At 42.4% G+C, this 12,847-nt stretch overlaps 1 protein-coding gene across 1 annotated transcript in view; it reads right to left on the reverse strand.

The window, feature by feature from the left end:
• CFAP61 (cilia and flagella associated protein 61) overlaps positions 1-12,847 on the reverse strand; it is a 304,410-nt gene that overhangs the window by 148,390 nt on the left and 143,173 nt on the right. Inside the window, exons 16-17 of the mRNA XM_064572747.1 lie at positions 7,545-7,751; positions 4,331-4,465 (exon numbers count right to left, since the gene is read on the reverse strand). Coding sequence (XP_064428817.1) covers positions 4,331-4,465; positions 7,545-7,751 — 342 coding nt within the window. The remainder of the gene's footprint in view (positions 1-4,330; positions 4,466-7,544; positions 7,752-12,847) is intronic.

The following is a 12,847-nucleotide window of genomic DNA, read 5'->3' on the forward strand; positions in this document are numbered from 1 at the left end:
GTCCCCAAAATTTGGGGGGGGAGAAAGATGAGTTCACACTATAATTCTATGAATCCCGTAAACCAAGATGAAGAACTAAAGACACTGAAGTGGATGATGGGGAGCATCTATGAGACTGGAGCAAGGGTAGGAGCTGTTTCAGCTCAAGGCAGATTTTCTGGTATTTCATATCACAAATAAGACTCATTTGAGGGGTGCCTGGGTGGCTCAGTCGTTAAGCGTCTGCCTTCGGCTCGGGTCATGATCCCAGGGTCCTGGGATCGAGACCTGTGTCGGGCTCCCTGCTCGGTGGGGAGCCTGCTTCTCCCTCTGCCACTCCCCCTGCTTGTGTTCCCTCTCTGTGACTCTCTCTGTCAAATAAATAAATAAATAAAATCTTTAAAACAAAACAAAACAAAACAAAACAAATAAGACTCATTTGAAATCCCGGTCTTAGAAAGGAAACAGCGCTTCGGAACAAAGGCATTCCCTACCAAGTGATTGTGCAGACCCCAGTGTGGATCCTCCTCCTGAGTCTGGCTCTCAATACGGGGGCCAGTGTGGCCCCTCTCCCATCCCTGGCTCAACTAGCCAAAACAGTCCTACATTAATACTGACACTAGCCTGTGAGCTCCCAGAGAGCAGGGGTCAAAGTCATCTCTGTATCCCTATGTGGGAGAAGGAAAGGAAAGAAAATAGAACCACCTCAAAGTCAGTGTGGCTCAAACTGCTCCACAGTCTTTAATACGGCCATTCAATTAATTCAGCCAAATTTTGAGTATTTTCCTGATCATAGTTTTCATGCATGTGGGCCATACGTTGATTCATTTTTTAAAAAATTTCCATTACAATAATTCTCACAATGTGAGGCCAAGATGGCCAATTCAAGCTGAGAAGTGAGTCTTCCAAGCCTGTCCCATGTGGTTACAGCCTTGGTCAGAAAAAAGCCTTCTCTCTTATCCATGAATCTACACTGATTGACTGTGGAGATATCATGATGAATCTTTGGGACCTACCTCTATAATATGTGATGAAAACCATTTACATGTTTTCCAGGTCCTTTCTTATGGCCCGATATGGGGCAGGCTGTCAATTAATACTAACGATAGGGAAGGTACTATGGCAGGGACACCTATCATCCAAACCAGGCAGAAACAACCAGGGCCTTGAGGTGGGGTGGGGGCATATTTCCCTGCCATGCAGTGATGAATTTCAATCACTGCTGGCTTGTGCCAGATTCAAATTGGCAACCCACTGAGATGAAACACTCTCTATCCCATTATTCATGCCTGGAGTGATCTGTTCCCTTGAAGACTGGCTTCCTAGGTGAAAGCAAGGGAATGGATGGTCACTCTGAGATGGTTTAAGTAGGATAAAAGGTATGAAAGGCAAGTGCCCAGCCGGAGAAATGTGCAGACATGGTGAAGGAGCCATATAGCCTCCATGTGCTAGAGGAGATAGCAAACTTAAAGGGAAAATAAAAGGAGTTCATTTAGTAATGACAGTCACTCCGCTTCACCAAGTTCAATGGCTGCAACACTATTGTTCTCCTAAGAAAACAATGCTCTTAGGACTCGATAGAAATTCCTCCTAGAAAATTTCTATTTGGCTCACCTTGTCTCAGATGATCGGCCTAAAGCATGAAATCCAACTAAAACATTGAAAAGAAAAAAAATAATTTAAAATAATATAATTTGGCATTTTAACTTTTGAATATCCAGGCCCGTCCCATGTGGATTATGGTTTTGATAATCCTTTGATCAAACTTTTAAGATTTCTAAAATATTTACTAAATCTTGTTTGCTGAATCTACATCTTTACTAAAACCTTCTCAAGGAGGAGTACAATAAGTAGCAGCAGAAGTGTTTCTTCAAAAGTCAAAATTCACTGATACGATAGACAACACGGCCACAGCACCACAGGTACCAAGCGTCAGCCCTACCCGTCTGGTAAGTGGTTGTCTTCCTGGACGAGTGATTTAAACAGTCCATCCTCTGCTGTGCCTTGAAATAAGCCAGGGCTCTATGGGGCGGGGGGGGGGGGGGGGGGGGGGTTGGCATACAGCACACTGAGATCACCACAGAAAAGGTTACTAAATGTAAGTAATGATTCAACTCATACCAACCTGGGAAGTCATGATAAGATTGTTCTGAATGCAGCAAAATGTTTTCTCTGGCTTTCTCCCCACCTGGAGCTCCAGGCTCTGGAGATTCCTGGGGGTTGGGGTGGGGAGAAGCTTTCGGTATTCAGAAAAATGTTGCTCTTGATAACCAGGTGGATTTCTCCCCTTCCCTGAACTGGCTTAAGGTGCCAGAGCCATGTGAAGGCTTCTCCTGGCCCAATAATATGGTCTGTCCATCCTTGAAGGAGTCTCAGCTGTGACTGCGAAAGGGCAGCCTCTCTCCTCCTTACCCTGATCTGACACAGAAGCTGCATCCTTGTGCAGGGAGGCACCTTCTCCTGGGATCAGCTTGACTCTATGGAAGCTGTGTTTCAGGGTGCCATAGAAGAAGGCACCCTCTCTGACCCCAAGGCACTCTCCTTGTGGCAAACCTGTGGGTCTTGGCTTTCATTCCAAAGGAGTCCACTCCCAGGATCTCTACACGAAAACAGACCATCTGGTGGCCATCCCCAAGGTCCTCCAGATGGGCTCGGGCACTCTTATCTTTAGTGTGGACAGAGCGTAAGCTGCAGTGCTCTGGGCCATGCTACCTAGAATATACCCATGATCCTGGGTGAAACAGATGCATCTGAGAATTGCTTTAAAATGATAAGGAGGAAGGAGAAGTGGGTGGGGGTGTAGAACATCCAAAATGGGCCAAGAATTGCAAGAATTGGAAATTTTTGAAGCTCAGTGCCAGGTATCTGGGAGTTTCAGTGCTACTCAACATGTGGTGTGAGACAGGTGCCCATCTACAAACTGTCATTGGTCTTCGAAGATGTAAGCATAGAGATGGAGAGAAGCACTCAGCAGCTTTTATAACAATTGGGCAGAGTAATTCTGTGTCTGTTAAATCTAATAATAAAATAACTGGACTTGAGTTTTGTCTCCCTTTGTTTTTAAACTCATTTTTAAGGAATTATAAAACTTTTATAAAACTATCCGTCTATGATGGATTCTACATTAAAAGAAAAAGAAAAAGAAGATAAAGTCCCTCAGCACAGACAGTAGGAGAAGCCCTGCTTTATCTGGTTCTCTCTACTTCGGTATATGCTTGACATTTTCCATAATGAAGAGTTAGGAGGGGAAAGAACTGCTATTGATTTTTAGTCGCTCCTCAAATATAAAGTTAGAACTTACCAGAAAAGAAATATAAATTTATTGTCTGTTTTAACAAATGTAAAGATGAGTGCAGAATTTAAGCAGCCTTGCTTACAGTGAGCAGGTGCCGCTAAGCCGGGTTTTGATGGAGCGCCCCCCCCCGCCCCACCCAGTGCTCCCATTTGCAGAGTGGGAACTTCGGGCAGCTGAACGACATACTTCCTGCAGCGCTGGGGTCCCCAAGCTCTTTATTTGAGCACCATTTCGAGCAACTCCTTGGCAAAGGTTTTGGAGAGTTAAAACCTTCCACTTTCTTCTTTCCTCTCTCACAATGGACAAATGTCAGCACACAGGGAATTTTGTTTTTCGACTTATTTAAATGGAAGTGCATACAAATACTACAAGCCTATGTATGTAAGTCAACTTGACAAGATCATGTTTTTTCCAGCTAATTCATTGAACATGGCCGTGTGCACACACACGTACGTTTCCAGTGAAAGTGCAATCTAGGTTCCATTTTGGTTTCTTCTGTTCTGGTCATAAACGCATCCCAGGCTTGTTCACTTTAAGGCTAAGCCCCGTGCCACCCCAGGGCAGCTAATATGTTCCTGTTAATCCTCCTGACCCCCCACAGAGGAGATAAAACAAACCCAGCTTAGGACCCAAACATCTCAAACACAGCCAGCTTTACGGTCTCTGTCAGCTTTGTCTGACTTGGGAATTCCCCCTTTCGCCTTGCAAGCAAAACATCGACGGAAAGGGGGAATCTGAGTTTGAGGAAGGAGAAAGAGAACAGACATACGCTGGGAGTCTGACTCCAGGCCACTTGTGCCGAGACACAAAGCGTCCCCATGGGGTCTGTCATCCAGGGATCAGGCCACCTCTGTTTCCGGGGCTTCTGTGAAATAACCACCTGAGGGAAAGGGCTGCAGGAGAGCCTCGGCAGGATGCCCCTGTAAGGGCATGAGCTCCAGGCTCCCTGTAATTAAGAAGCAGCCTGCTCCCGAGAAGACAGTGCTGCCACCCCATCTGCCACGCCCGCGTGCCTTGGCACGGCGCCTCCCTGCCTGCTGCCGCCCGGCTACCCACCGGATCCTTGGAGACCGCCTTTGATGGAGCGTTGATGCCAAGCTTTTCCAGAGGATAGACAATCTGTCGTCGCGGCCGCACGGGAACCAAGTAATGAAGGGCGGATGTCAGGGAGTGGGCATAGGAGCTCTGGAACTGAAAGACAGCAATCTCTGTTTTAGGGGAGAGAATGTCAGGGCGGTGCAGCACAGATGTGTGCACGCAGCTTCACAAATACAGAAGTCCGAACCCGGCCAAATCGGAGAGGGGGGGAAATCAGCAAATAAACAAACATACTTGTCGAGCAGAGGAATGAACTGTAGATAATGCCTGACACTAATGAAGATAATTACGAGAGTAATTACATTACTATCTCTGTGGGAATGACAGATAAACAAGTGGTTTGGTTTATGGGATTTTTCAGTACAAGTATTTTCCCCAGGAGGATATTCTTCTCCATAGTGATCATGAATCAGCTTGACTTGACCCCGTTAAGCTGTGTTATCTGCGTCCTGTTAACCTTTGCGTGTTTGGCACAAGCTGCTTTAAGAAGGCACATAGATAAAAACATCATCGAGGGGAGGCTGAGCGTAGATGTGGAAATCCTCCTGTTTGTGAAAGGCACAGCCACTCCAACCAGACCTTTGTTGATAAAAGACGTGTTTTAAAACAAAAAGATGAAACTGGAAAGTGGGGTGGGGGGTAGGGAGATTGGATCACATTATTTTGACTTGTATTAATGCTAAATTATGAGCCGGATTTATGCTTACTGTAACAGACTATGATAAATCATGTTTTAGGAGAATGTGTTAAATATTCATTTTACCCCATTTTTAAAACTTGGCAGAGAAAACTGAACATGGTGATTTTTATTCCTTTCACATTTATGAAATCGGAGGGGGTTCTGGTGAAACTAACTCAGGGTATTTCACCCATTTCAACCTTAAGAGTTGAACTGTGACACCAAAATCCCTAATGACATATTTATGGAATTTAAACTGGAAAACAAAGCAAGTAAAACTCAACTAAAACTAGGGGCAGTTTAATAAATAAGATGGTAAACGTAGGGCTTGGCTGCTATTTGAAAGCACTACCCCCCCCCGCCCCGCCCCACCACCAGGCATTTCTAAGAGCTTCTAAAAGGGATTTCTAAAATCCTTCACCATTGAACTTCACACCCTGACTTCACACACTGAAAAACAGAACCCAGGATTTCCCAGCCAGAGTTCTGCTTTTATGCTTGGAGGATCTCTCAGTACATGTCCTGGCAGGAGGGTGTGGGGAAAACCATCTTCATAATTCGAGCCCAATGTTCACTTTTACTATAGTCAAGGGATTTATAGCCGACCTTGGAAATTCTTACCTAAATTACCTGGTACTGCTTCTTACACTTGTTTAAAGGTATATATGTAAATCAACTGGAAGTGCAGACTGAGAGGAAAAATCTGTCTCCAGATATGTTTCTATATTCTACGTAAAATAGTGCATAACACGTTCCAAATTCTACACGATTGAGGTAAATATGTGAACGTTCAGTGAAATGTCAAAGATACAATTTTTTATTATGGATGCAAAAGGACTTTCTGGACCAACTGCAGGCAGTCATGATGCAGGCAACATCATGAATAAAAAGTAAGAATTTAATATCACATCCTGAAGGTCACCGCATTGGCGACTGGCCAAATGCAAAGTAAAAAGAAAATGTGTGAGACCAGGATTTTCCACCAGAACCGTTACCTTCCATCTCCTTAAGTTCAAATTTAGGGCATTCACATGCCTATCACATTGCATTTTGATAGGAAAAAACCATCACTAGAGCATATTCTACCTCTCGCTAAAGATCTTTTCCATGTTTTATCTTCTTCCCCGTTCCCTCTGTACTTCCCCAGAAGGCTTTTGTTAAATAAGGTACATTGGCAAAATTACTGGTTTGGGGAATGTACTGATAGACCTCAGATTGTTTTTAAGTTTAATGAATCAGATTATTTTAAAAATCTGCTTAGCTCATTTATGGTAACAAAGAAGAAACATGACAACATCCTGGGCTCTGGGCAGAGCATGAGAAAGATTTTGGTCATGAATGGGATATCATGGGACAACTTCTAGCTGGCCTAGTGATTGAATCTCATCACCTCTCAAGTCTACATGGAGCTGAGGACCAGCTGTCAGTGATGGAGGGATCGACTTGCCAGAAACAATACCTTGAGAAGCCAACTTGAAGAGACCCTTGCCTATGGAATAACCAGGACACTATGTGTGCGTGTGTGTGTATACACACTGATGTGCGCATGCACACATGTGTGCGACTCTTCTAGGCACTTGGACTGGGATGCAGCTTTGAACAAGACAGACAAACAGGGGCACCTGGGTGGCTCAATCAGTTAAGCATCTGTTTTCAGCTCAGGTCATGATCCCAGGGTCCTGGAATCGAGCCCCATGTCGGGCTCCCAGCTCAGTGGGGAGCCTACTTTTCTCTCTCCCTCTGCTGCTCCCCCTGCTTCTGCTCTCTCTCTCTCTCAAATAAATAAATAAAATCTTAAAAAAAAGACAATCACCTTTGCTTTGGTGATAAAAGATAATTTAGCTAGTGAAGAGTGCTCTGAAGACTTAATAGGGTAAGTGAAAGCAAGACAGAAGCAAATGAAGAGCTTGCAATCTGTGCATGTATGGATACACAGTAGATGGTGTTTACCACAAAAGGATTAGTCTATGTAAGTATAACAGTGTTGGGCAGAGTTATAGAGGTATTTACTACATAAAGTTTACATCACCTTCATACATCTCCACTTTTTATCCATCACTCTTATGGCAGTGGTTATAGGGCTTATTTGGAATGCTGTGAGAGCACACCGATCTTATAGGATTGAATTGATTTGTTCTATGAGTTCAAACAAAAATGTTCTTTGCTTGAAGAACACGATAGGATCACTTTGGCATTTCACTAAGGCCCCATAAGAAATTATTTGACTTCCATGTCCCTTAGAGCATTTTTGCACTTTTCAGTCTCTGTTTTGTCAATAGGAAAAAGCCAACAAATTGTTCACTAATTATAATGGTTGTGAATGTTTCTGAAATTCAGTCTTCTGGACTTTCGCTATAGTGTAATAAATAAAAGGGCCAATGTGGCCGTTTGAAATTGAGAGGCATGTTTTAATCCAAATCCATTCAGTGAGGAAGGAATAAAATATGGCACATGACACAAATGACGTCTCGAAGGTTGATGACATTCTTTTACCTTGCCTTCCCTGATCTGTGGGTAAACAGGGTAGTAGAGACAGGACTTATAGCCTAAACGGAGGATCTCCTTCAGAAAAAACTTGGTGTAGTGCCGAAAGACAGGGTTCAGGGCAAAGTGATACAGATGCCCATGCTCTTCACGCTGGTGGTGACTGAAGTAGATGAAATCTTCAATGTTGTAATGGGATCGTATGTACTCTACATCCTAAAAGAGAAGAGGGGAAAGGGCATCTAAGGATGTTTTAAACAAATGGTGTGCATTTTGTCATGAAAATCTTATAAAAATTACCTTGGGTACAATAGTAAGAAACATGCTTTTCTCTCCTGTGATTTACTACCTCATTGTCACTGTTCAATTTTTGAAAATGGAAAATTACATTTCCTGAAAGTTCTGATGGCTTGTCTCTGAAGGGTGACCACACAGCTTTGGAATTTGTTCCTTACAGCCGTGGCTGTTAAAAACCGAGAGCCTCGAGTCTCTGCTAGTGGCCAGGTGACAGGACAGCAGCTTGTCACCACTGTTGGACAAGGGGAGCACCAGCTGGTCAGTATGACTGACTGACCATGTACAAAACTCAGCAGCAGGACAAACATAGCCACTGGTGTTCTCTGGACTCATTACTATTCTCTCTTCACCCATTAAGGTGGAAACATGCCGTCCCACAGGTCACAGACTTTGACTGGCCCATGTGGCTGGATTGGCCTACAATAAAACCACAAGACTAGGCCTTGTCCGTAGGCATTCCTTAAACTTTTTATGCCTCTCAAATATTCTATTTTTAGCCTGTGGAAAGTAATTTAAAGGACTGGTGTTTACTTATACAAGAAAATATCAGGCATTCTGCTCCTGCTTCTACGGCTCTAGTTCTGACCACCACTCTTGGTCCCCCACGCTGTGGGCAGGGAAGCAGGGGCTCATCCATGCTAACTGTGCACTGCTTCTCTTCCCCACAGTGCACACTGTGGGGTGGGGGCACCATCCAGAGTGAGTGACTTTCTCTCATGACAAGAGCACGTAAACACACCTGCTATGCAGGAAAAATCAAACTATACGCACATTGGAAAGCACCTACTTATATTTCTTCTTATTTTCCACAGTAGAATTGTCCTCAAAGCACACTTTCAAAAAGAGGAATTGGAGAATGCAAGGAACCTCATTTGCTCTGTGATCAGCAAAGCTGGCACTAGAAAATTCAGGAAACCGAAGTCTGTATTCAAGCCCATCAAGGTCCTTTGTCTTTACAGCCTCTGCCACAAAGCACGGAGGAAAGGGGGCTCGGGGTAACCAGGCCAGTGGTGGTAGCTGAGGGCAATTCTGGCAAGGTCTGACCTTTCCATCTGCACTGACCCTATAGTTGCCTTAACACCCTAAGACTTTTCTTTAATTACCAAGAAGGCATCCCTCATTGTAAGATAAAATGAGTAATAAATGTAGAGCTGAGAAATCACTGAAAAACAAAAAGTGAAGAGCCTACAGAGGTTACTAGCTCAAAACAGCATATGGGCCATGTGCACCTAATTTTCCTCCCATCTCAAATCCCTTAAAATAACAACAAAAAATTATTTTTAAAGTAATGAGGTGGTGTGATTGGCAACACAAAAGTAGTCTACAGGGCACCTGGGTGGCTCAGTTGGTTAGGCATCTGCCTTAGGCTCAGGTCATGATCTCAGGGTCTTGGGATCAAGCCCCAAGTCAGCTCCCTGCTCAGAGGGGAGCCTGCTTCTCCCTCTCCTCCTTCTCACTCTCCTCCTGCTCATTCTCTCTCTCTCTCTTTCTATCTCTCGCTCTCACTTTCTCTCAAATAAATAAAAATCTTAAAAAAAAAAAGGCAAAGTAGTCTTACCTTGGTAGGAAAGTTCTCTAACACTGGCTTACACCCTCTTAACCTGCCTACCATCTGCTAGGACCACCTACATTGAAGGTCACAAGAGGAAGCCAGACAACTGATGCCTCTTCCCAATTAGAGACTGGGATGGCCAGCCCTCCCAATGACTGAGCGATGCAATGCAGAAGCACATCTGTCAAGGATACCCATGCCAGCCAGCCATACTGATACTATAATCTTTCATTCATGACTTTCAGGGAAAACTGATGAAGGCAAAAGGTCAAAATAGAGAAACTACAAATTACTCCAGGGGAAAAGAGGTCAGTCATGGAACAGAAGAGAGTTTTTTTAGAAAAAAATTCTACTCAGTGTCCTCAGAGATACCAAAAAGGATACTACATATAACATTAACAAACAAGCTGCTACAAAAAGGAATAAGAAAAGAACAAGGGAGAGACTTGGAAGTTAAATATATGAACCCTGAAATGAAAATTCAGATAGAGGGGTACCTGGGTGGCTCAGTCCAGCTCTTAGTTTCAGCTCTGATCATGATCCCACTGTTGTGAGATCGAGCCCTGTGTCAGGCTCTGCTCAGCATGGAGTCTGAGATTCTTTCCCCCTCCATTTTCCTCCCCTTCTGCTCTTCCCCACTGCATGTACACTCTCTCTCTAAAATAAATAAATGAAATCTTTTAAAAAGAAAATTCCCACAGAAGGCCTGCATAACAGAATGGACATGGCTGAAGACTGAATTAGGGATCCATAAGACAAAATCAAGAGATAACTCCTAGAATGAAGAGTAACAAGAGATAAAGAAATGAGAAGAAAGTTAAGAGACAATGAAGGAGCAATTCCAAAGGTCCAACATCCATCTTAAAAGGAATTTAAGAAGAGAATGGAAAAATAAAAAGGGAAAAAATAATAAAATCATAGAACAAAGATATTCCCAAGACTCAGAAGGGGCATAAGTTACATTTTAGTAAAATTTCAGAATTTCAGGGATAGAAAAGAAACAAACTAATTCTCAAGACAGAAAGCAAACAAACAAAATTTATTTATATCAGAGTACATTTTATCAGTGACACTGGAAGACCATGAGAGTAAAAACATCAAAAATCTGTTGAGAAGTAGTTGGAATAAGAATTTTATATACAGCCTAATGAGTATTCGAGGGTGATGACAAAATGAAAACTTCTTCTATATGTATGGACAAAATGAAAACTTCTTGTATATGTATGCACCTACCACTATTTCTAAAAAAATTATTCAAAGATGTACTGAGTCAAAAAAAAGAAATAAATCCAAAAACAAGAATGGTGTAGGATACATTAATGGAATAAAGCCATATGGTCATCTGAATAAATGCCAAAAGCACATTTGATAAAATTCAACACTCATTCAGAATAACAACTTTTAGTAAACAAGAAATAGAAGAGAACTTCCTTAACTTGATAAAGGATAGATTACCAGAAGCTTGCAGCAAATATTATATACTAAATGAGGAAAATACAGAATCATTCCTATTAAAATCAAGAACACCACAATAGTACCCATTATAAACACTACTACTCAATGGTATTCTAAACATACAATAAAACTAGAAAAAGAAATAAAATATAAATTTTTTAAAATTTTATTTTATTATGTTATGTTAATCACCATACATTACATCATTAGTTTTTGATGTAGTGTTCCATGATTCATTGTTTGCATATAACACCCAGTGCTCCATTTAGTACGTGCCCTCTTTAATACCCATCACCAGGCTAACCCATCCCCCCACTCCCCTCCCCTCTAGAACCCTCAGTTTGTTTCTCAGAGTCCATAGTCTCTCATGGTTTGTCTCCCCCTCCGATTCCCCCCTTCATTTTTCCCTTCCTGCTATCTTCTTTTTTTTTTAAACATAAAATATATTATTTGTTTCAGAGGTACAGGTCTGTGATTCAACAGTCTTACACAATTCACAGCACTTACCATAGCATATACCCTCCCCAGTGTCTATCACCCAGCCACCCCAACCCTGCCACCCCTCAACCCTCCAGCAACCCTCAGTTTGTATCCTGAGATTAAGAATTCCTCATATCAGTGAGATCATATGATACATGTCTTTCTCTGATTGACTTATTTTGCTCAGCATAATACCCTCCAGTTCCAACCACGTCGTTGCAAATGGCAAGATTTCATTCCTTTCGATGGCTGCATAATATTCCATTGTATATATATACCACTTCTTCTTTATCCATTCATCTGTTGATGGACATCTTGGCTCTTTCCATAGTTTGGCTATTGTGGACATTGCTGCTATAAACATCGGGGTGGACGTACCCCTTCAGATCCCTACATTTGTATCTTTGGAGTAAATACCCAGTAGTGCAATTACTAGGTCATAGGGTACCTCTATTTTCAATTTTTTGAGGAACCTCCATACTGTTTTCCAGAGTAGCTGCACCAGCTTGCATTCCCACCAACAGTGTAGGAGGGTTCCCCTTTCTCCTCATCCCCACCAACATCTGTCATTTCCTGACTTGTTAATTTTAGCCATTCTGACTGGTATGAGGTGGTATCTCATTGAGGATTTGGATTTCCCTGATGTCGAGTGATGTTGAGCACTTTTTCAAGTGTCTGTTGGCCATTTGGATGTCTTCTTTGGAAAAATGTCTGTTCATGACTTCTGCCCATTTCTTGATTGGATCATTTGTTCTTTGGATGTTGAGTTTGATAAGTTCTCTATAGATTTTGGATATTAGCCCTTTATCTGATATGTCATTTGCAAATAGCTTCTCCCATTCTATCGGTTGTCCTTTGGTTTTGTTGACTGTTTCCTTTGCTTTGCAAAAGCTTTTTATCTTGATGAAGTCCCAATAGTTCATTTTTGCCCTTGCTTCCTTTGCCTTTGGCGATATTTCTAGGAAGAAGTTGCTTCGGCTGAGGTCAAAGAGGATGCTGCCTGTGTTCTCCTTTAGAATTTGGATGGACTCCTGTCTCACATTGAGGTCTTTCAACCATTTGGAGTCTATTTTTGTGTGTGGTGTAAGGAAATGGTCCAGTTTCATTCTTCTGCATGTGGCTGTCCAATTTTCCCAACACCATTTGTTGAAGAGACTGTCTTTTTTCCATCGGACATTCTTTCCTGCCTTGTCAAAGATGAGTTGACCATAGAGTTGAGGGTCCATTTCTGGGCTCTCTATTCTGTTCCATTGATCTGTGTCTGCTTTTGTGCCAGTACCATACTCTCTTGATGATGACAGCTTTGTAACAGAGCTTAAAGTCCGGAATTGTGATGCCGCCAGCTTTGTTTTTCTTTTTCAACATTCCTCTGGCTATTCGGGGTCTTTTCTGGTTCCATACAAATTTTAGGATTATTTGTTGCATTTCTTTGAAAAAAGTGGGTGGTATTTTGATAGTGATTGCATTGAATGTGTAGATTGCTCTAGGTAGCATTGACATCTTCACAATATTGGTTCTTCCAATCCAT

This window comes from Mirounga angustirostris, unplaced genomic scaffold (assembly GCF_029215605.1).
Source record: "Mirounga angustirostris isolate CCGP_5_RB_7025 unplaced genomic scaffold, mMirAng1.0.hap1 SCAF_10, whole genome shotgun sequence".
Lineage (NCBI taxonomy): Eukaryota > Metazoa > Chordata > Mammalia > Carnivora > Phocidae > Mirounga > Mirounga angustirostris.